The sequence below is a fragment of the Silene latifolia genome, chromosome 3 (assembly GCF_048544455.1).
Source record: "Silene latifolia isolate original U9 population chromosome 3, ASM4854445v1, whole genome shotgun sequence".
NCBI lineage: Eukaryota > Viridiplantae > Streptophyta > Magnoliopsida > Caryophyllales > Caryophyllaceae > Silene > Silene latifolia.
In genome coordinates, this window is record NC_133528.1 from 16263862 (window position 1) to 16287076 (window position 23215).

Genomic DNA, 23215 nt, shown 5'->3' on the forward strand with positions numbered 1-23215 from the left:
TGGGTTGAAAGGTTCAATCCATGGGACACCTTGATTCTCGAATATTTGGAATGTGTAATATACTAATGTGGAAGTTCAATCCTTGGGACACTTTCATTTATGCATAGATTTGTTGCTTTGCTGTTTTAATTGGAAACAAGGGATACACTTAAATGGGGGAGGAATGTTAGTGATATTGATCACAAGTACATTTAAGTGCATTCGGGTTTTCGAGTAGAAATTGGTTTGAGCTCGAAATCGATATAATGTGAGTAGGAGAGTACGGAGGGTACGCTCATATAATCGGATTATCGAGTTCATGGTTAAAATGGATAAGGGACACTACTTAAAGTGTGGTCGTAGTATATTATGTCCCCTATTGGGGTTATATACTCGGGATTAAAGTATTTCATATACTTAACGAAAATTAAGAAGCAAAATTTGAGACTCGTGGAAATTGGTCACGTCCCCGATCGGGTTTGCATGTCCCCGACAGGGGCTGTGTGACTTTTCTGTTTTGACGTGTGATTGTCTATTATTTGACAGTTGCATTTGCTTTTGATTGGTTGGTAACAAACCAACATGTTGGTTGATTTTACAAACCAACGTACTTATCCTTTGACTTTGGAGAATATATTACACATATATGCTGTGTGTATATATAATGAGAAGTTAATGATTATCAATAATTATTCTCATTGCTTTTCTCAGTTTTTACGAAACAAAGCAGACTTACAAAACTCTCTATTGTTCTTTGTTCTTTGCTCTTTGCCTTAAGACAAAGGAATCGTCTTATCCTACAGAGATTTCGTGATACCCAAAGGCTATAGGGTCGAAATACTCTAAGGAAAGTGTGTTCAACACGATTCGATTGGGTGTAATAAACCGTCTTATATTGTTTTCATTTCTGTTGTAGGGCCTTTGTTTGTATTAGTTACATATTGTAATCTTTTGTAATACAAAAACTACAACACTTAATTGGTGGGTCATCAAAGGTGGCTGTTATAATTGACTATTCTTCATATTAACGATTTTATTCTTGTGAAGATTGAACACTGCATCAAAGGTCAAGGTTAGTGCAAATTTCCAATTGTTTTTTTTTGGTTTGAAAAAAGTGCAATTTTGAATTTTGTGCAAAGTTCTAACAAAAAATTTCATCCGTTCGTAGGTATTACTCCCTCTGTCTCAATCATTTGCTTACCTGTGATTAAAATGTCACTGACAAAGAATAAAAAAGGTAAACGAATGATTGTGACGGTTATTAACATGAGATGTTTATGTTTGCAAGGTTCCTGATTCTGATGGGTCAAGCTCAATACAAGAAGAAAAACAAGGGAAACAAGAAATTTGAGGCTGTTGAGAATTTCACTAAAAATGGGGGTATTTTGTTGGAAAAACAGATAGCTTTGAGCCAAGGTCAACACATAAGAGCTGTATATCTAAAAATATTCTCCGAGGAAGAGCTCAAGAATGCTACTAACGGCTATGATCCTGATCTCGTTGTTGGCAGTTATCACGAGGGTGTTGTTTATAGAGCTATCCTCGATGACAGGACAGTGGCCATCAAAATTCCTCAAGAGCGCGGTATGAATCCTGAGTTGACTGATCTCTTCTTAACGGATGTGTCCATAGGAATGGTGGTATGTCATGCCAATATGGTTAAGATCTATGGATGTTGCCTCGAGACCAGTGTACCAATGATGGTATACGAGTTCTATCCAAATAAAGACCTTTCTCAATATTTACATGGTGATTTGGCGCTTGAAAAGCCTATGAAATGGAGTGGTCGTTTGAGGGCTGCTGCTGATATTGCTTATGCACTATCTTATATGCATAATGCCTTGTCAAAGCCAGTTGTGCACAGAGATGTCAAGTCATTTGGTATTCTTCTTGACTCTTCATTTCATGCCAAATTAGGGAATTTTGGCTACTCAGTGTCTATTACTCCAGGGAAGAAAGACCAGATATGGCCGGTTCATGGTACTATGGGTTATATTGACCCAGAATACATTGAAACTCGGGAGGTGACAGAGAAGTGCGATGTGTATAGCTTCGGAGTCTTGATGCTGGAGTTGTTAACTGCTAGGGATCCCATAAAAATGGCCAGATGTGGGGAAGACTTACCGAATGAGTTTGTTTACGCAGCTAAAAGAATTGGTGCTAATGAGATGATAGATAAGATTGTCTTGGAGGAAGGTAATATGGATGAAATAGAACGGTTTGTGCGGCTTGCCTTGGCATGTGTGGCAAAGAAAGGGGAAGAGAGGCCGACTATGATCTGTGTTGTTGCCGAGTTATGGCAAATACAAGAGCAGGACAGTAAAAGAAGAGAAAACAGTACTAAATAGGTTGAACTGTAAGACCAATCTTTGAGGCATATTGCTCTGGAAAAAGGCAACAGGTAATTAGTTCTTCTCTTTCTTTACCAATAGTTGATAACGATGTATTCCATTTCGGTCCAATTGCTAACATTTTTTAGGCATGTTTTGCATAGTAGAGAATGAGCATGGTAGAAAATCGATCCAAAAGCAAACATAAAACTGTCGACAAGGAACCCCGAGGATAAAGGGAATCTCTTTTCTTAGATTGCTGCTAGGAACACTTGTGTATATTATGTTACCATCTTTAGCAGCGTTTGCATAGTATTAAACTCTTCGTCTTTGTTTCATGTTTCAATGTTTGTATACCTTCAGTAATACCTCTTTATCATATACTCTATTTATTTATTCATGGGGCATCAGATGCTAGTGTCTTGCTTTGAACTCTAGATGACAAATACCTCTTTATCATCTTGAGTTTTTGGAACACAGGAATTGGTCGTAAAGAAGGGCAATTATGAATTATGGATTATGAATTATAAGTTATGATTCACGTATCTGTACACCATTATTGTTAATTGTCTTTCAACTGAAGCTACAGCTTCTTCCTAGACTTTTCTACTGTGTAAGTGTCTGATTTTTGGTCCAAATCTTTGGTATTTGGTCCCTATCAAATGTAGGTATTTTATTCGTAAAGCAGCTTGCTCTTGGCCATGGCAAAGGATACAAAGCCGTGTACAAATGAAAATTCTGTCAATCAACGACATCAAGAAAGTCACAGCAAAATGGATTGGAATTTTTTCTCTTGTTACATATGAAACAGGAGAGCCAAGTTGTTGCTTTCAGAATTCCAAATAGTTGCGATGATTATATTCCTGCTGCAGTAAGCCTATTACTTGTCAAAAGATGATTTCATCGTTCACTATGTTCCATATGCAGTCAAAATGGCCGGGTATCTTTGTGGGAAAAAAGAAGATTGCTTTAAGTCAGGGCCATGATATTGGAGGAGGACAGCTGAAAATTACATCCGAGGAAGAAATCAAGGATGCGACCAACAAGGAAGAAATCAAGAAATCATCTAAAAACAGTCTATTTATGTTTTTGAAAACTGGAGAAAACTGCATGTATCCGACCTTACATTAGTCATGCCCCGCTATAGCTGGGAGCCTCTAAATTCCCGGGATCACATTATAGTGATTGTCTCGTGAATCGTTTGTTATTCACTGGCGTAAAGCTCAGTCTCCTACCAGATAGTTTTCCTTGTCAGAAGCTCTCGTTTTTTGCTGTGTACTTGATACTGTATTATTACTTTGATACAGTTACATTTTACTGCTGTATGTAAAGGAATATTGTGTTGATAATACAGTAACTCCAAGCTTAATGAAAAGCTTACGGAATACGGAGTAATAGGTAACCAGGAAAGAGTAACTGAGAACTAATTACTAACAATCGTAACCTTTTCATTAGCTAATCGTACTTGAGCAATTTGAATTATCTCCTTTTAATCCTCTCTCCATTTTCTTTTTATCGATGCAGATACTAATTTTCAAGCAATAAATAACGAGTTGAAGTTGAAATAATATGAACGATCTTGGCTTGATCATAAATTCACAAGTGCAAAAATATGCCACCGTTCATATTTACTACTATTGCATTTACTCTTCTTATGATATTCTCCTACTATATCCTAGACACCTTGTAGATTTAAAAACCTTTGAATTATAATGCGTATTGGGACTCCGGAGTACTCACACATTCACACACAAGTAAGCCCATCTTAAATCAGATTTCACTTTTAGAGACACCTAGGTTCTTTTCTTTTGGACTTCATTTTGCTAAACTTTTCTAAATTGAACTGATAGGATTAAAACTGAGCTTATAGGATTTAAAATGAACAAAAGTTAGAGGATTTGAAATTGAATTATAGGATCTTTAATTTTCGTAACTAAACTTATATAATTTAAGCTAAACTTGAACATAAAACTATTGTGAACTAAACTTGTAGGATTTGAACTTTTTTAAAATTATTAGACCTTAACTTAATTTAATTTAATTATTCTTTTTATTAGATTTACAACAATGTCATTATCGAGTTTCAAGACTATACAACTGGATGTACAATGAGCATTGTACATCCAAGGTTATTTTAGTCTTTTTTCAAATATTTTTGCAAAAAAAAAGGTAACGTAATTCAATTTTCAATCTAATCCTCATTCACTGTTTCCATATTTTTCTAACTTCTCTTCATCTTCCTCCATTATCCAGTTAATGAATCATCTTCTCCCTTAAATTATTATAATTAATTGATTATGCGGAACTGAGCATCATCTTGAAGAAATTTTTTTATCCAAAATTTATAATGCATGAAAATAGTTGAAGCTCGTATTATTTTTACATTAGCTCGTATTCTTATCTGAATATCTCGTATACTTATGTGCTCGTATTTTAAAGCTCGTGATCATTTTAAACTCGTATTCTTTTTACATTAGCTCGTATTCTTATCTTAATAGCTCGTATTCTTATGTGCTCGTATTTTTAAGCTCGTGTTCTTTTTACTTTAGCTCGTATTCTTATCTTAATAGCTCGTATGCTTATGTTCTCGTCTTTTTAAGTTCGTGATCCTTTTAAGCTCGTATTCTTTTTACATTAGCTCATATTCTTATCTTAATAGCTCGTATTCTTAGGTGCTCGTATTTTTTAGTTCGTATTCTTTTAATAATAGTTCGTATGATTGCTTTAGAAATTTACCTCAAAGTATTGTTAGATGCATTTTTCCTTCCTGATGATGATATAAATTGTTTCTCGTTCACGAAATATTGTTAGATGCGTTTTTCCTCGATGATGATGTAAATTGCTTCCCTTTCACCATTTTAGAATCAAAATTATGGAGAAGAGAGATTTGTCGACTGTCGTTTAAGAGAAATTTAGAGAAGGGAAGGAAGAGGGTTTGTCGACTGAAGAGAAATCAGAATTAGGGAAAAAGGAGATGCGTAGGATTGATTTTTATTTTTATTGGGCTTAGATAGATATATATAGTATATGGGCCTGTTGTACAATGCTACTGTACAACAGGATGTAGGATCCTATTTGTGGTCATTATCCCATGTCTTCAATATTCTTCATCCAAAAATAATTAATGGAGCAAGCACATAACAAACACTTCCCTTTTTTTTTCAAATACGACGGAGACCGCCAAACTATGCGCAACCCTAAACCAATCCGAATAACCCGTTCTCCAAATCTATCCAAAATACTGGTATATTATTTTAGGGTTGAGGTTATAAAATAATGAGATATTGATGTAATTCTAGTAAGTTGGCAACGAGTTGTACGTGATACTCAAGCAAAGTTACCCACCTATATCCCTTCCCTTTTTTTATTCTTTATAAGCGGTATTAAAATCGTAAACAAATGATTGAGACAAACGGACAACTACAACTCCCTACATAATACAAAAACCGTTAAAACCCTTGTCCCCCCTTTCTATTTGTATTACTCTGTTTCTCTCCCTCTTTTTTCCCCTGTTTCAATTTCTTTCCCTCTTTCTTTAAATTATTCTTACTTTCCTCTATTTTCCTCTAACAATGTCGTCGTCGAAATGGGAAAATCTTCATTCAGACATATTATCAGAGATAATAAAGAAAATCAATAACCCTTGTGATCACATACGGTGTAGTTCAATCTGCTCTTCCTGGAGGTCAGTCGCAAAGCGCCACCGCCGCAACTTACCCCTCTCAAAACCCGGCATTATGCTATCTCCAAGACGCTCCCTTTATCGCAATTTCATCCCTTTACGACACAATTCTAAATTTCGCCACGACGTCCATCATGATCTTGATATCTCTCGTTTCGACACGTGCTGTGGGTCGTACAAGGGATGGCTAGTCCTCGTTATACAGAGTCTTAGCTTCATATGTCTCCACAATCCTTTCTCAAAACGGCGTCGTTTGTTGCCTACATTGCCGACATCAGACAAGAAAGTGTATAAGGCTGTTCTCTCCTCTTCGCCTTCATTTGACATGAAATGCATCGTTTTGATCTTGTTTCAGACTAAAGGCGCTGCGTTTTGTCGTCTTACGGACGATTCTTGGAAGAATTTAGAATGCGGTGATTGTTGTTACTCTGGGTTTTCTGATGCTTTGTTTCTTGGAGGAAGAATTTATGTGGTAGATGATTACGGTAGGATTTACGCTTGCAATGTCGGTGACACGGTCTTGGAACCGATTAAACCTCAGCCGTCTTCGGATTTTTCCAAGATGGTGAGGTATAAATTTTACTTGGTGGAAGTACAAGGACAACTTTATCGAATTTTAAGGAAATTTTCACTCGACGAGGATTTCTATTATAATTGCGATAACATGTACACCGACTATAATGATCATGTCTTGTCTCGGGTTGTAACACAAGAGTTTCGGGTTTCAAGAATGGAGCGGGCCACAAACGGATGGGTCTCCGTTCATAATTTGGGTGGGTATGCATTATTCTTAGGTTGCAGTAACTCGATTTGTCTAAGTGAGTTGGAGGTGGGTGGAATGATTAAGCGTAACAAGATTTATTTTACGGATGATAGACAGAAGAATACAAAGCATTTTGGGTTTGATTATCCAGGGCGAGATATGGGTATATACGATATGATGGATATGAGTATTGAACCGCTTTTTACAGACCCATGGTATGAGCTTATGGATGATCCCCCTGCAGTTTGGGTCACGCCTTTGCCTTGGTAGATGGTTACGTGCTGGTCGATGGTTAGTTTCTTGTAAATTGCCGGAGTAATAGGTATATGACTATTGGTACACAGGAATCTTGAATAATTGAGAATAATTGAGCCGTCTTCAAAATTTTGGAATCTAATAAAATGTATAGAAACTGGGGTAAAACAGTACAGTCATTCTTTAGTAGCATAAGTTTTTGGATACAAGTATAAATTCTGAGAAAATAGTTTGTATTTCGGTCTTTGTTATGAATGATTTCAGATTAATGCAATAAGAATAGAGAATTTGTAATGATAATCATTTCAGCTTGAATTTCGGAACACCAGTATCGGTCAATCCTGAGAATTTGTTATGAATCATTCACATGTACTTTGTTATTGCTATTGTGGTCTTTCAACAGAAGTTACAGCTTCTTAGACTTTTTACTGTACTGAGTATCCTATGATATTTTGATCAAATTCATTGGTATTTGCACCCTGTCAAATGGGTCATGCTCCGGCGAATAATAACAGCAAGAAGGAAGAAGAGTTTAAGTTTGAATCAGAGGACTATTTCATCAGAAATGCAGGTATTTACTCAAAAAGTAAATTGCTCATATCCATGTCCAAGGAAACGGAGCAGTGCCAATGAAAATTCTGTCAATCAATGACATCAAGTTACAGCAAAAAATAGTTTGGGGATTTTTTTTACATATCAGACTACCAAATAACAGTGATAGTTATATTCCTGCAGTAAGCATATAAATTGTCGCAAATGGACCATCACCATTGGCAGATTGTCAAAAGACGGTTTCAGCATTCACTATTTTCCATATGCAGTCAAAATGGCTGTATCGTGGTTGAAAAATGAAGATTGCATTAAGCGAGGACCATGAAATTAGAGGACAGCTGAAAATTGTATCCAAAGAAGAAATCAAGGATGCAACCAACAACTATGATCTATTAAGTGTCATGGTTGCCAGTTTTAGTGCAGCAAACATATACAATGACACCGCCAATGACAGTAATAGGTCATGGCAATATAGTTCATACCAAGCAGCAAAGACCTTCATCAATACTTGCACGGTGATGAAAACGGAAAGGTTCCGAACACACTAACAGAAATTATAAACTAGAGCAAAATAAAATACACCCTCAAATAAGAGTCGAAGAAACATTGTAATTACTCCATCAATTCCATTGCAGGAAAACATACCATCAAAAAACACATTGTTCTTCATCTCTACCATTGGCTACATCCATTAATAGGCTTATAAAAAGAACTAACCAAAGTTAATACACTCAAAAGTCCAAAGTTTATCTTTCTTTTACTAACTTAATCACAACCAGAAGACAAAGTCTAAAACTCCTGAGAAGCTGAGCCAATATCGCCTTTACCACCAGCTGCCTTCTTCGGCAACAAAGTCTGATGAATATTCGGCATCACACCACCATTCGCAATTGTCACCTGTCCAAGCAACTTGCTTAGCTCCTCATCATTTCTTACAGCCAGTTGAATGTGTCGCGGAACTATCCTTGTCTTCTTGTTATCCCTCGCCGCATTCCCTGCCAACTCCAAAACCTATACCACACACCAAATTGTACATTTCAATTCACCATATAATCTCACTCTTATCAATCAACTTAATAACAATCATTCACCTCAACATCTTCAACTACTAAGTACATATACAAATTACAAATTTCACTATTTACAATGGTTAAAAACACCACTTTCAAAATGATTAATTGATTCATTTCATTTTTTTTTCACAATGAACAGTTAGATAAGTCTCTTATCAAAGTACTCTCACCATCTCAATTATTAATTTACAATCAATTACTCCATATGTGTCAATCATTTATTTACCTTTGTTTAAACACAGAGAAACTACTCTCTCAATCTCTCGTCTCAAATTGATCACAATCGGATAGCACAATATCATAAACTACTAACAAAATTACATATACAAATTTCTCTATCTATAATGGTTAAAAACACCGCTTTCAAAAAGATGAATTAATCATTTTTATTCTTTTGTCCACGACCTCCATCCCGGTCATTTAATTAATTTCCTATTCTGTAAGAGAGATATTTAATTTAATATTCCGTCTCAATCACATGTTTACCTTCAATTAAAATACTAATAAACAAATAATTGAGACGGCAAGAGTAAATAAATAATACATATAAGGAATAGAGGAAAGACAGGTGTAATACCTCGGCAGCGAGATATTCAAGGACAGCGGAGAGGTAAACCGGAGCACCGGCACCGACACGGTCAGCATACTTTCCAGACTTAAGAAACCTAGCAATACGACCGACAGGGAACTGGAGACCGGCCTTGGAAGATCGAGAAACGGATTTAGCGGACTTTGGTTTACCTCTTCCACCGATTGCAGCAGCGGTTCCGATATCTTTTCCGCCCATTTTTCGGGTTTTTGATTGTTGTTGGGAATTGGGGATTGGAATTTGGAGATGAGAGAAGTGAAGGGAGGCGGGTTTGTGAGAGGGGAATGGGGAAGGAAGGGTTTATATAGGAGTGTGAATAGGTGTAGATGTGTGGTTGTGATTTAATGGGGGGGGAAATAATAAAATAATGGGTAGTTGTTCGGATCGATGACGTGTTTTATTATTCGCGGGAAAGTTTGAATTTTGTTTGGCGGGTTCATTTTTGCTAAACACCTTTCGGCCTTTTGGGTTTTGCTGAATTCAATTGTTTGTTGTTGGTTGGGCTTTTTTTTTTGGGTTTTTTGGGTATTTATGTCGCTAGAAGTTGAATAGATTAGTAATTAGGGTGGGAAACGGTTTTATAATGTGAAATGGTGTTTTTTGTATTTAAAAAAGATCATTTATTTATTTTTATTTTTTTAATGTAAAAGGACGGTGTCACGGTGACGGCAGTCTTAATCGTGTTTGATTGGGTTATTTCAAGTTATGTTAATGACGAATTTTTTTCATTTAAGTTCAAATAACCGCAAGTGTTATTTCAAAGGTTAAATACTTGTAAGTCATGTAGCCAGGGATGTCAGCGGGGCGGGTATAAGTGGGTACCGCCCCGCACCTGCCCCAGTTGGGGTGGGGATAGGTGGAGTTTTGGCGGGTGGTGGGGCGGGTGCGGGTACGAAAATTGTACCCGCCACGGGTCATGGGGCGGGAATGGATTTTGCATCTTATCCACCTAATACCCGTCAATCATTAAAAAAATTAGTAGGATTATGATAATTTATAAATCTTATTTAGTTATGATTAAGATATAATGTTAATAATAATTATTTTATAAAGTTTTTTAGTAATTTATTTGGTGAAAAAATAAAATTATAAAGATAAATTAAAAAAAATGGAAATTTATAGTTATTAAATCAACTTTTACGAAAACATTTATCGAATAAAATTATGGTGTAGCGGGTTAATGAATAAGCGGGGCGGGTACGGTTTTATATTTCCACCCATTAGGGCGGGGATGGTTTTATAAACTTGTACCCGTCACGGGTGGTGGGGCGGGGATGGGTACGAGTTTTTCTTGGTGGGTACGGGTACGGGGAGCCTATATCCACCACCGTCCCGCCCCAATGACATCCTTACATGTAGGGATGTAGGGTGGATTAGAGTTGAACGTGTCGTGTTGCAACTAAGCCTTTCAGAATTCGGATCTCCAACCAAACCCGATGTATGCATAACTGAATTCTTCATCCATATCAAGGTATAACAGTTCAATCCATATTGGGTGCTACAGTGCAGTTTATTTTAAATTAAAATGTACTTCGGAATAATATAAGAAAATCAGAAGTGGTTTGGAGTATTTCCATGAATAAATTTGCAAATTACATACAACTCGCACCAAGCATTGAAACTGTTTCTTGCTAATTTCTAATTTTCTTAATTTCTAAAACTTGTCATATTGAGGGATGAGAATGTATAAGTTGCTTACAATGTACAAATGTCAAGTATTGTTACTCCGTAATTACATAAAAGGTCACTGACTGAGTACCATCAAGTCGTCATCATCGATGGCGTCTTCAATAATATTGATGCATGAACCAACAGACATGCCTCTAGACATACCATCAGCAAGTTTTGATCGAGCTTTTTCATGGCGGCGTAGGAGAAGTATGGTGTTCAGAACTGCCCATCTCACCTGCGAGTCCGCTTTCTTTTGGGTGAACCCCAAGCCCTTGATCAGTCCATCAAGCTTCACCGGGAAATTTAATCCATGTTAAGAGTTACAGATAAAAGCAGGCACTCTAAGGCCACTGAAACTACGTAACAAGAATTTGAATTGGAAAACTACACCATCAGAATTCTGAAGGTGCTTCTGTGTCCTGTCTATAGCGATGCAGGGGTCGGATGCATGCAACTCTCCAGATATTCAAAATACTTGGTAACAGTATTCAGATGCATGAGAAAAGTTGTCAACAGACATTTACTTCATTATTACCTCCATCTCAAATTTATTTTCCGTATCCAACTTTGGTACTCAATGTATATAAACTCTGTCCTTTAGTTTATCGGTTATTGCAATAAAAAATGGGTCAAAGTGAACGAATTTTGTGGCTCTGTAAAAAATAAAATGGAAATCTGAATGAGATACAAGGGAAAATGGGTCCAAGGTGAACAAACCTTGTTGATATCAGCTAGGCCGCCTTCTGCTTGTCCATATAAGAGATACTCAGTTGCAACTCCGGCCAATGCTATACATGAGAATCTGTTCAGCATCTAATCAATATATACTGGTTTAGTAAGCATGAGTAGCTCCCACCAATTCACAAAATAATGAAAATGAAAGCAAATAAATAGTATGCCTGATGAAGTTATGACTTCAGATTATTAGAACATACCGTAGCTGTTAGTTTTCCAGTGTTGACCTGCAAAATACAGTCATTTTCATGGATCACAGAATAGTGGTAGAATGATTTTGTGCATTGCAGAGTTCAATCAAGATAAGTAGTAACCGAAAGAAGATCATTATGTGTATGAGAAACTCAACATTTGCTCGTAACCATGTTAAGGAAACAACTCCCCGTGCCTCAGAGAATTTTGACCATGGCACTATGACAGGGGCACAGGGTAAGAGAGACGCAAAAGTATCCTATGTTGAAAGTAAGAGGGACTGAGACTATTTTCAGATGACTAATAAAGAATACATATTGTATTGCATCAGTCCGTTGAAAGCGTAGACAGTTTTGTAGGGAGTAAGAAATTTTGCTTCATCCCATTATGTTTTAATGTTTTTCTATTCGTTGAAAACGCAAAATGGAATGATGGTATAATTCTGAAAGAATAATGCATACGAAGAGGTGATAAAGGTTACCTCCTCAAGAAACTCAAAATCAACAAAAGATGTTCCTGCTTGGACATTGAGAGACCCTTCTTTCCTGAACGCTTCTAAACTTGAAAGTGTATACCCTCTTGGAAGAATGCCCGTCAAATAGGCGATTAGAAAGTGCCCAGCCTCATGCTACACACGGAAAATGATCACATAGTTAATTCACATGTAGTGAAGCCATTAAATTTCAGTTGCAGTCACCTAATCCTAAATCAGGTATTATTTAGATTTGTTACTGAGGCTCGGCTCTAAGTTTCAGATGGGGGTATCTGAATTCTGACACGAGTATTTAGAGTAAGAGGAAACCTTAAACTTGTGAAAATATTGTCTCAAATGCTACAGAAAGCCAAAAAACTATAGGAAAGCATTGCAGCGGGCAAGCAGACAGGAGATCAAGATGCCTACCTAAACAACACAAGGAAGTCCAAATGCCTACCTGAACGACACGATTACGGTACTTCTGACTGAAAGTATGGCCTATAGTATCAAGAACCAAGCTACTAATTCCTCCACCAAACGAAACCTACAGAAAAACATACAACCATAGTAGGCATCAGAGACTCAATTTACCAACTGGCTTTTTTTGGATGCAAACCCACATCACATCAAGCAGTGTAATCAACTAATCATGAACTATTGATGAGAAAACGGGTTTGTCCAGGCCGGTAAGAAAGAGCAATTACCACGTCCCATGTCCAGAGGAACAAAAGCCCCAGGGAGATGTAAAAAAGTTGCTGGGGGTTAAGCTCTAGGACATTCCATGCAGCAAGACCACCTAAACCAGCGGAAATTTGGAGAATCCTCTCAATTGAGCCAAGTGTTGAATCCACAGGTGATAAAAGTGATGAAGCTTCAATTCCGTTCAGCTTTAACTCATCTAAAGTATATAGTCTCTGAGGCACCTGCACTGTGCAACACACATTGATCAAACGAGGTTAAGCCTGCACCCAGCTTTACATCATAATAACTTGAGAACTAACTTCAGAATCAATATGGATCCAACGCATCTCAACCAGCACAATTGAGAATTTAAGTAATTCAATGAGCTTAGCTATCATACATCGAATCATATACTGTGTTCAAGACTTCAAGTATGTCTGATCAAGTACAGAATAACATGAAATAATGGTATATCTCAATACCGCACCTTCAATTGAACATGGAACTAATTATTTACCCAGTCAAGCCGGGTGCCCGGGAAACCCAAGATTGAATCAAATGTCGACTAGCTTAGCTCATAAAGTTATCAAGAGATGCATGGTTATACTCCTGAGGCATAACTAACCAGAAATTATAATGGAGAGAACCATTTGAAACTACAATTAATAGAAGAATAAACCTGACGGGCAGCGCCGAAGCAACGGAGGCCACCAGGTTGGGCTTGGTTCTGCTTGACAAGAGAAAGAGCAGCTCTGTCATCTCCTTTGCCCAGCTCCTCATCCAATTTCACTAACAATTCTCTTCTGACTACTCCTCTGGTTTCTGATGTGGGGCCACATGATATTTTCAAGCCTAAACTGTAACATAAGATACCCATACATTCATGTAATCTAAGGGGACAATGTATTCAGTAAATAATCATGCAAGATTTTTTCAGCTCATTTTCTTCAATACTCCCAATTAATGGGATCCACACAAAATTCTGCATTTCAGATATTTGTGGTGTTGGGTTGTTGATTTATTCAATATTATGTGAAACGGACCGATTTCGGGTCCAACACACTGTTTATTACGAAGTATTATGTGGGTAGAATTATGGATAAGGTCATGTTACTCAAATACCACCCATGACCCAACCTATAAACGACCCACCCGACAGTATCGATTTGTGCACCGATTCAGACAATGACATGCTAAACATGTGACCCTTAACATTAAGACATAGGAATTGATCATAATAGCATAGTAGAAATGGAGAATGGTCATTCCGAAAGCATATGATATTATTGCAATTTCCGCCATCAAGAAAGAGGGAAGCAAAGAGAAAACGTTGATGATCCCCCCAACAACTCAACAAGAACTACAATTACGACTACAAAAACAAAAGCATGCTATCTTCGCAGACTGAAGAAAGCTTTTTTAACTGTCAATTAGTTCAGCTCAGCCTAATACAAAACAAATACTCCTACAAATTAAGGCATAAAACCGGTTCCTTCTCAGTGAACTCCAGAAGCATAAAGGATAGAAACAACAGCTGCTAAAATCGTAGTTGCTGAAGAAACCACTGTCCAGAAGTTCTGCTTCCTCTTCGCTTCCAACACAGAAATCTGCAACTCCTCCATTTCCTTTTGCATCTCTCCCACCTTCTCTTCCCTTCTCTTAAACACTCCTTTAATCGCTTCGACTTCTGTCAGGTAATCCTTCATTTCTCCTTTGATTCCCCGCTCATTTACTGTCATTCTTGTATCTTCATCCTTGTTCTCCACATTTAGTTGCCTAGTAGTGTTCCTAAGCATAGACAATGCTGACTCCAACAAATCACTCTTCGACTTCAGTGAACTCTCTAATTCCCCAACCTTTTCCTTGGCTCCGGCCAAATTAGTCTCAACTAAGCTCTTCTCTTTAGAAAGCTTGATATACTTGTTCTCGAGCTCCTTCTTTTCAGCCACCAAACTGTCACTTGCACCCCTCAATTCTTCAATCACCTTCCCCGTTTCCTCCATTTTCTTCGATATCTCAGAAACCCTCACTTGTAACTTCACCCCATTCGCCTTCTCCTCATCCAAAGCCTTCTTAACATCGTCCCTTTCCTTCACAACTCGGTTCAACTCACTCTTACGATCACTAATTTCATCCAACAGTTTTGTCATATTTTCAAGTTGATCATTACTCGACTCTTGAAGCAACAACACATTACCCCGAATCCCACTCACCTCTGATTGCAACTCCCTGATCTTATCCTCCTGCCTCAACTTCACCTCCTCCAACACAATCTTCTCATCAGTAACATCCTCATTAACCCGCTTCACACACTCAATCTCCCTCTCCAACTCCTCTAACCTCTCCAGATTATTTGACTTCTCCTCGATCAAACCCTCAACCTCCCTGTCCAACTCCTCAATCCTCTCCAAATTCTTCGCTTTCTCCCCAATCAAACCCTCAATCTCCATCTCCTTCACCTTCTTCTCCTCGATAACATCCTCGTATACCCGCTTCACACACTCAATCTCCTTCTCCAACTCGCCTAACCTCTCCAAATTCGTCGACTTCTCCCCAATCAAACCCTTATTCAACCTCTCCAACTCCCCAATCTTCTCCACATTCTTCGACTTCTCCCTAATCAAACTCTCAATCTCCCTCTCCAATTCCCCAATCCTCTCGGAATTCTCCTCTTTGGCCCGAATCAAACTCGAAGTCACCATCTCCATCGCCTTCTTCTCTGCCAACAACCCCTCAATCTCCCTCCTCAACCCATCCAACTCCCCAACAACATCACCATTACTCTTCTCCAACTCAGAAACCTTCCTCTGCCATCCCGCCTCGTCCTCCCTCAAACCCAACACAATATCATTCAACCCACACACTTTCCTCTCCAAATTACCAATTTGCCCCTGTTGCTCCAACTTCACCTCTTTCAACCCCTCAACCTCTTTTTCCAAATTACCAATTTGCCCATCTTTCTTCAACCCAATCTTCTTCCACAAATCAATCTCTTTTAGCAAATTACCACTATACCCCTCTAGGTCCAACTTAACCTTCTTCAATCCCACAACCTTTTCCTCACTATCCTTCAACTCTTTCACCTTAATCTCATGCTTTTCCCTTAATCCCTCAAATTCCTCAATCTCTTTCTCTAAATTACCAATTTGCCCCTCCTTCTCCAACTCCGCACTTTTCAACCTCTCAATCTCTTTTACCAAATTACTAATATGCCCCTCCTTCTCCAACTCCACCCTTTTCAACACCTCAATCTCTTTTTCGAAATTACCAATTTGCTCATCTTTCTTCAACCCCGCCTTTTTCCACACCTCAATCTCTTTTACCAAATTACCACTATACCCCTCTAGGTCCGACTTAACCTTTTTCAATCCCACAACCTTCTCCTCACTAACCCTCAACTCCTTCACCTTACTTTCATATTCCCCCCTTAATCCATCAAATTCCTCCATTAATCTTACATTTTTACCCTCCACTTCAGCCTTTTCCTCCCCCAACTGAGTCAACTCAGACCGAAGCTCATCCGCCACTGAGTTCGACCGAGTTAACTCAGCCTCAAGCGACTTCTTATCATCCAAAAGCGCACTAATTTCCTGACGTTTCTTAGCGGTTTCATTAACCAACATAGAATTAAGAGACTTCAAATTAGAGATAGTCTCAGCAGTGTTGTTGTCTTCGACAGTGATAGGGGTAGTTTCGGCATTTTGGTGGGGTGGTTGATCTTCAACGATTTTTGAAGAATTATTTTGATGGGTTTGCTTCTTTTTGGCCATATTGAAATGGGTATGAGTTAGTTAGATGAAATGTGGAATGAAATTTGTGGGGTATGAGTTAGTTAGATGAAATGTGGAATGAAATTTGTGGGTATGGCGGTGGAGATTTGATTAGGGTTTTATAATTAGGGTTTTGGATGAATGTTGAAATGTTGAATGAATGGTGCAATGTAAGAGGGAATTGGGAAGGGTAGATGTAAGATTTTATTAATTTAATTTCAAAAATTCAAAATGTAGTGCAGATTTTGAAGGAGAATTTTGAAAACGGCTTCTTTTAGTACGGAGTAAATGTTGTTGATAACATGGCTGACGTTTTAGTTTGGGATGCGATAATTTCGTTCCATATTCATGGACCTGGCAATGGTCCATGGCCAAACGGAATGTGTGTTAAACATTGGGTTACTAAACGGACTCAACTCGATTCAATTCGAAATGTGAAAGCTAAATTTTGGTTGCATTTTTCCGCTTAAAAGTGATGATCATTTATCCGATTTGAGATCACGATACAAAGTTAGTGGGTTAGATTAATGTATTGTAATCTGTACTAGTTTTAGACTCGTGCAAAATAATGCACGGCTTGTTTTTTAAATTATACTCCCTCTATTTTTCTTTATATGACTTTCTCACATTTCGAGACATACACTTCTCTCTCCAATATCTCTCAAATTATATGCTTAAATATAGTGATATGTATACTCATATGAAAGAGTTTTTCATAAGTAATCTAATGGTATAATTTTTATAATTTTTTACCAAATATTTTGTTGTAAATATTAAAGTCAAAGGCTCGCCTCGTAAAAGCAAAACGTCATATATTAAAAAGTGGAGGGAGTACAGTAGCAACCAAAATATTTTAATTAATACGATTAGTTATGGCGTAATATTTTTATGTTTTGGAACAATACGATGTATAACTAATAATAATCCCCTATCTACTAAAAGAATAGGTGAGCTCACACATTTTCCCTCCAAAAAGCATCTTTTTAAATAAGGAAACTATTGATAATTTAAGTGTATTCACTAAATAAGGAAATTAATAAATATAATTTTTTTCATTAAAATTAATCTTTTCATCAAATTATATAATTTTCACTAAAAACTAAACTTTTATTGATACTATTTTGAGAATGACTTGACTCATACTATGTATAAATAAAATTATAAATCGTTTTGATTACATTCAGGAAAAAAAAATTGAGAGAATTTATAAATTGAAACCATTAGCTTTGTGGTATTAAAAAAATACTTTTTTAAAAAATACATTTCAGCACATTACTCAATTCTCTTGGATTAATTTTTAATTTTAATTTTTTCTTTTTCTTGAAACAAAATACAATAACGAGAAAAATGAACAATTAATGAGATACCACTATTATTTTACAGTTCAATTTTATTCAGTTTTTTTGAATAATTTTACAGTTTAATATTTTTCCTCATATAAAAATATAATGACGTGAAATATGAAAAACTAATGAGGTGTTAATTCAGCATGTTTAAGTAATACAAAAATAAAAACTCTATAAATACCGCGCATCCATTACGCGGGATCTAAACTAGTATTGTTATAAATTAAGTTAGAGCGGATAGAATCGCACGGGATTTAGTATTCAAGAACTTGAATAAAATTAAAAAATATAACCTACTAATAAAATTGTCATTTGAAAATGCAGATAGTTTCGAAACTCTCACATAAATATACATACATGTAGTATTAGATAGTTACATCGCCCACACAAAAATATGTTCATGTAACTATGATTGGAAACTTATATTTGGCTTTCTATATTTACTTGCATTTATTTTAAAGTCGATACTTCATTTTTTTTATATTGAATTATATCATAGGAAAAGAGAAAATGAAAAGAAGATAAATCACAAATTCTTATTTCAGACCGTCATATCCGTCTGAAATGGTCAGACGGATACCATTTCCTCTCACAAAAAGCTCATTTAGGGTGAGAGTAGGAAAGCAAATGGGAGTGTCCCACCACCCATGTGCTTCTCACTTATGAGAGGTCTTATTGCGGTCTGAAATAAGGCGGTCTGAAGCAAGACGGACTGAAGAGAAATATAATTGGAGTAGGTCCCATCCATTATGTGAAGAATCACATGTAGGTCTCCCACATCGGAGAAATAGAGAAGAGTGATCTAGTTTATAATCCAATGGGCTACTCCTCCCATCGCCAATTGGTTTTGGGATGAAACCTCCTTGGACTTGTAATCTGGACACTCTCTCCTCCTCGACGGGTGGGCCCAGGCCCGTGTGCGATTCTAGCATGGTATTAGAGCCAAAGGCTTACATGTGAGGGGGCGTGTGAAGAATCACATGTAGGTCTCCCACATCGGAGAAATAGTAGCACACTAAAAATTGTGAGGACCAATCACATTGCTCTAAAAAACTTGGCTTTTATATATAGGAGATAAGTGATTAGGTTGACAGAGACACGATACAAATAACTCATTTATTTAGCTACTACTCCGTATCATTTATCATTATTGGATAGATGAGTTATATAGGTTTGGCTAAGGATGAGTTGAATAAGTTAAACGGATTAAAGTGGTTAAAAATATCTTTTTCAAAAAAAATGTAAAGGATTAAATAACTCGGGCTAAGATATAGACAAATTAAATAGGTCATGTATGAAATGAGACAAATTACTTGTTTGTATAATTGGGTCGAGTTCGGATTAGAAAAATAATTATGACTCATTTAAAGTTGAAACGAGTATGCAAAACGAATTGATTTATTTGAATCGATTATGCAAAACGATTATGCCTTGTGTTGTTGAGTTAATTTTACTTCATTGGTCATCAATTCATCATTTTGACAAACTTCACTTTGTTAATTTTGATAAAATTTTACTTATTTTGTTGGTCAAGACTAGAAGACCACGTCAAAGTTTTTTTGCCTTATCAAAAAGGTATAAGAACGCGAATATGTGACCCCTTTAATTTAATTCAATAAAAATACGATAAAGGCCATAACGTACTCCGTATAATAAGACCAAATAAAAATGATACAAAGTGAAGTACTATATAAGAAATAAAATGAAAATTTATTTAGGTATTTCACTGCTTGGCACATAGGAGTAAATCACAAAAATTCTTACGCAGGTATTACAAACAAAATACAGTACACATAAAAATTGCGATCATGTTGGGGGTTTGATTCACGATGAACGATTTAGTGACCACTGAATGTATACGGAATTGATCCACCAGCTGCCACGATTTGTTGCTCTAACTACAGATCAGACGATAATAAATTAAATAATTAATACTCCTTTCGTTTCAATCATTTGTGAGTCGTGACAAAATATGTAAAACAAAGAAAATATTTGTAATAGTTTAATACAACTATATGCTCACCTTGAACAAAGCTTCTAGCTTGCTCTTCACAATAGAATACTCTTCCCTCACTTGTTCTAGGCATTTTAGACACCTAGTCGAGTAATGTACTAATGTTAAATCAAATCAAATAATCGTCTAATTACTTATGTAAAACGGACCTACAGACTACAGTAAAACACATCACGTTCAATTTGTACATCATAGGGGCTTTCAATTTAGTAGTGTAATAAGTGAAGATTATATAGTATCATACCCTTCAAAGTTGTTCTCTTGGATACAATTCCGAAAAGCAATGCATGCGTTTCCCATCCTTTGTGCACCAATGCTACATCGTCAAAATAGTTTACAGTAAACAATAAGTTAGATCGACCATGTAATATCGTTGTATATTTAACATGAAATGAAACCGTTTCTTTTGAGTATATTTGTTGACTCTAAACAGCGGCTTTGTAGCTTCGATATGAATTCATAATTCCTAATTATTTCCTAACATTTCTGTAAGGAATCATAGCTGTAGGCAATTTATATAATTTGACCGACGTACCTAGAGGTACTACCCTTCAATTGGTGCATATGAGCATCAAGCTTCTTAAAGTCCACATTAGCTTGTTCTCTGCATTGTCATTTACGGAGTATATATTATTACTCGCGAACATAATAAACATCAGCATCATTAACGAATATTTTAGAGGCTTCAATTGTCAAAATAACACCTAAAATAAAGACGGGTCAGATGTACACAATCATAACCAGTATTAAAAAGACGTATTACTAACAAAGACGGTCCTATTTCATTGAAAAGTTTATCCGACTCCTGGAAGAAAAGGGTCACCACTTGAAACACAAATCCTGGATTGCCTTCACTTTGCAGGAATAAAAGCTGCTTAAATTGTTCATTCATGATGCCCTGAAATTAATCGCAATCTAAATATTACGGAGTATTTATAAAATTATAATCATGAAAAAAACTAGAGTAATACTGTAAAAAACATAATTAAGGAGTATATTAAGAACTTAAATAGATTCGACATTATTTGATCACCTCGTTAAATAAGGAGGCAGTGTGATCAATTAACTGTTTTTGCAATTCAGCAACTTCACTGCCCATTTTCCAGAGCTTTTTCAATCAAAATGTTTGATTATATATAGTGAACAGAAAACCAGAGAAGACATCTATTATAGGATTGATGGCTTTATATATACTTCAGTCTCGATCAGATGTTTACCTTTTTTGTTCTATGTGATAAATATTTTAATCAAATGTAAACAAATGATAAAAACACATGGAGTACGAAGTTTAAAGTCTTAAGAAAATCTTGTTCCAATAAGTGGGATCGTAATTATAAAACTAACCTACCGGTTTACAATATGCTTGTGTAAGGTCGTGTTATACAAATATTTGTGTATTATTATGTATACTTTTGTAAAATGTTAGAGAGTTAGGAGTCTTAGGACTAGGTAAAATGTGAAAGTTATCTAGCTACCAAATTACTAAATATTATTGTCTAAATTAATCTGAAGAGATTTGTTCCTTGGCTTTTTTGGTACTGGGAGATATGTTTATTGATTAAATGGGAGCATAAATGGATACAAATCAACTACAATTTCACTTTAAAATGGTAGATACATGAAATTTGATTCTCCTTTTGGTCATTTGGATAATCTATTTGAGTTATGCATTGTTGAGAGGGTGTTCTATGCTAGGGCGGGTTGGACCGGGCTTGGCTTGGGGGACCTGAAACCTGCCCGAGATAGGGGTGGGTGGGCCGGGCAGAAGATGACCCAAGGGGTGGGTTTTGAGCGGGCCTAGGGGTCCGGGTTAGGGGCGGGTCAGGATTGACATGGGGAACCCTGCACCGGCCCGGGCTGGTTCGCACTTTTGTCTGCCTATTATATTCTATGTGGTACCTTTATGTTTTTTTTTAGTTTTTCGTAGCACCTATAAGTGGTTGGTGGGGGGGGGGGGGGGGGGTGGAGGGCGGCGTTGTGATAGATCGAGGTTGGAGTCGGGTGACCAAGGTGGATGGAGTGGAGTTGTAATGGTCCTAAGTTTGGGTGGCGGTAATTGACATTGAAAATGGTGGAGGTGACGACAGCATGACGATGTGGTGGCAATGGTGATGGTGGTGGTGGCGATGATGGGGTAGGCGGGAGCGCTACAAGAATTAATGACACGGGCGGCCGTAAATGGTGACCGATTTCAGTTGCCAAAAACAGATTGTCAACTAAATCCACAATAAATGAATCTCTAAAGAGGTTTGTCACATGACACATCACTAAATTAACAAACCTCTCCAATAACAAACCCATACATAACAACAGTTCGTCTTACTTGTGACGGAGGTATCCGTCACAAGGTTGCGACGGGTCGGATTGTACTGTTTATATGGTAAATGGGTAGACAGCGGGTACTGTGCATGTACAGTTAATGCAGACTAATAATATTGTGCATGTACCATTTATATTATTCAATTACACTCTTCCCAGTGCACCATTTCTACCACACAATGAAAAGTGATACATTATTCAATTACACCCTTCTCGTCTAAAATTCATTCTCACTTTCTTTTCATATTCTCTTTCTCTCTCTCATCTCAACTTTCCAGATTTTTCAACTGCATACAATTTAACCTTAAACCCAAACATTAACATAAAAATTGGTAACATGGCAAAGAAAACAACATAAAAAAGGCACCACCTAAGAGGAATACTAGAGGGAGAAATGCAAGCAACGATGTCGGATGAGGTATTCTCATTTCCATAAATTTATATATTTTTCAGTTTATGTGATGATTGTTGATTTATATTTGTTTTTAGTTTGTGTTTTGTTGTTTTTGTTGTTGTTTTTAACTTGGTTTATTCATTATTTTGGATTTTTTGTTTTAAAATTGATTTATATTGTTCTTGGTTTATTTGATTTCATTATTTTGGATTTAAATTTTTTTTTTTCATTTTAGTTTGATTGAATGTTTTATACTGTTTTTAATTTTTTTAGTTTTTAAGTTTGTTGATACTTTCGTTTGATGAATGTTTATTTGATATGTTATCAGTTTTGTTGAGTATGTTATAATTTAGTGATTTCACTTAGTTATATATTGGTTATTACCATTTTATTGG

General features: G+C 36.6%; 6 protein-coding genes across 8 annotated transcripts; 2 read left to right on the forward strand and 4 right to left on the reverse strand.

Annotated features, from left to right (window-relative positions):
* Positions 1–970: 970 nt before the first annotated feature.
* On the forward strand, positions 971–3667 carry LOC141645965 (putative wall-associated receptor kinase-like 16). 3 transcript variants are annotated; one of them, XM_074454106.1, is made up of 3 exons: positions 971–1051; positions 1268–2380; positions 2978–3667. In XM_074454106.1, exon 2 carries the CDS (start codon positions 1281–1283, stop codon positions 2325–2327), a length of 1047 nt encoding a protein of 348 aa, XP_074310207.1. In that variant the 5' UTR covers positions 971–1051; positions 1268–1280; the 3' UTR covers positions 2328–2380; positions 2978–3667. The 3 variants fall into 3 exon arrangements, with proteins under 3 accessions (XP_074310207.1, XP_074310206.1, XP_074310205.1); XM_074454105.1 differs by having other exon boundaries at positions 978–2380; positions 3237–3667; XM_074454104.1 differs by having other exon boundaries at positions 979–2380.
* A 2214-nt stretch (positions 3668–5881) lies between these two features.
* Positions 5882–7024, forward strand: LOC141648744 (putative F-box protein At5g55150). Its single transcript, XM_074457462.1, has one exon. It carries the CDS (start codon positions 5882–5884, stop codon positions 7022–7024), a length of 1143 nt encoding a protein of 380 aa, XP_074313563.1.
* A 1126-nt stretch (positions 7025–8150) lies between these two features.
* On the reverse strand, positions 8151–9559 carry LOC141647295 (histone H2AX). The gene is made up of 2 exons (XM_074455428.1): positions 9212–9559; positions 8151–8572 (listed from the first exon to the last, which is right to left on the reverse strand). The coding sequence occupies exons 1-2, from the start codon at positions 9419–9421 to the stop codon at positions 8351–8353; spliced, it is 432 nt and encodes a 143-aa protein (XP_074311529.1). The 5' UTR covers positions 9422–9559; the 3' UTR covers positions 8151–8350.
* A 1207-nt stretch (positions 9560–10766) lies between these two features.
* On the reverse strand, positions 10767–13979 carry LOC141647297 (uncharacterized). Its single transcript, XM_074455430.1, has 7 exons — positions 13657–13979; positions 13001–13219; positions 12754–12840; positions 12303–12449; positions 11830–11856; positions 11612–11707; positions 10767–11183 (listed from the first exon to the last, which is right to left on the reverse strand). Exons 1-7 carry the CDS (start codon positions 13852–13854, stop codon positions 10968–10970), a joined length of 990 nt encoding a protein of 329 aa, XP_074311531.1. The 5' UTR covers positions 13855–13979; the 3' UTR covers positions 10767–10967.
* Positions 13980–14239: 260 nt separating this feature from the next.
* On the reverse strand, positions 14240–17063 carry LOC141647296 (uncharacterized). The gene has a single exon (XM_074455429.1). It carries the CDS (start codon positions 16745–16747, stop codon positions 14474–14476), a length of 2274 nt encoding a protein of 757 aa, XP_074311530.1. The 5' UTR covers positions 16748–17063; the 3' UTR covers positions 14240–14473.
* Positions 17064–19931: 2868 nt separating this feature from the next.
* Positions 19932–21215, reverse strand: LOC141648745 (histidine-containing phosphotransfer protein 1-like). Its single transcript, XM_074457463.1, has 6 exons — positions 21141–21215; positions 20875–21005; positions 20643–20711; positions 20352–20423; positions 20117–20189; positions 19932–19991 (listed from the first exon to the last, which is right to left on the reverse strand). The coding sequence occupies exons 1-6, from the start codon at positions 21204–21206 to the stop codon at positions 19932–19934; spliced, it is 471 nt and encodes a 156-aa protein (XP_074313564.1). The 5' UTR covers positions 21207–21215.
* Positions 21216–23215: the final 2000 nt, after the last annotated feature.

What these genes read in the sequence shown, in the direction of transcription:
- LOC141648745 (XM_074457463.1), bottom strand. Translation starts at nt 21,206, where the DNA reads ATGGGCAGTGAAGTTGCTGAATTGCAAAAACAGTTAATTGATCACACT. An exon ending in AATGAAATAGGACCGTCTTT is followed by an intron (nt 20,712 to 20,874) that starts GTTAGTAATACG and finishes ATGACAATGCAG; the next exon opens with AGAACAAGCTAATGTGGACT. An exon ending in CAAGAGAACAACTTTGAAGG is followed by an intron (nt 20,190 to 20,351) that starts GTATGATACTAT and finishes TTACTCGACTAG; the next exon opens with GTGTCTAAAATGCCTAGAAC.
- LOC141648744 (XM_074457462.1), top strand. Translation starts at nt 5,882, where the DNA reads ATGTCGTCGTCGAAATGGGAAAATCTTCATTCAGACATATTATCAGAG.
- LOC141647297 (XM_074455430.1), bottom strand. Translation starts at nt 13,854, where the DNA reads ATGGGTATCTTATGTTACAGTTTAGGCTTGAAAATATCATGTGGCCCC. An exon ending in ACCGTAATCGTGTCGTTCAG is followed by an intron (nt 12,450 to 12,753) that starts GTAGGCATTTGG and finishes TTCCGTGTGTAG; the next exon opens with CATGAGGCTGGGCACTTTCT. An exon ending in ATTTTGAGTTTCTTGAGGAG is followed by an intron (nt 11,857 to 12,302) that starts GTAACCTTTATC and finishes TGTATTTTGCAG; the next exon opens with GTCAACACTGGAAAACTAAC.
- LOC141647295 (XM_074455428.1), bottom strand. Translation starts at nt 9,421, where the DNA reads ATGGGCGGAAAAGATATCGGAACCGCTGCTGCAATCGGTGGAAGAGGT. An exon ending in TTGAATATCTCGCTGCCGAG is followed by an intron (nt 8,573 to 9,211) that starts GTATTACACCTG and finishes TGTGTGGTATAG; the next exon opens with GTTTTGGAGTTGGCAGGGAA.
- LOC141647296 (XM_074455429.1), bottom strand. Translation starts at nt 16,747, where the DNA reads ATGGCCAAAAAGAAGCAAACCCATCAAAATAATTCTTCAAAAATCGTT.
- LOC141645965 (XM_074454105.1), top strand. Translation starts at nt 1,251, where the DNA reads ATGTTTATGTTTGCAAGGTTCCTGATTCTGATGGGTCAAGCTCAATAC.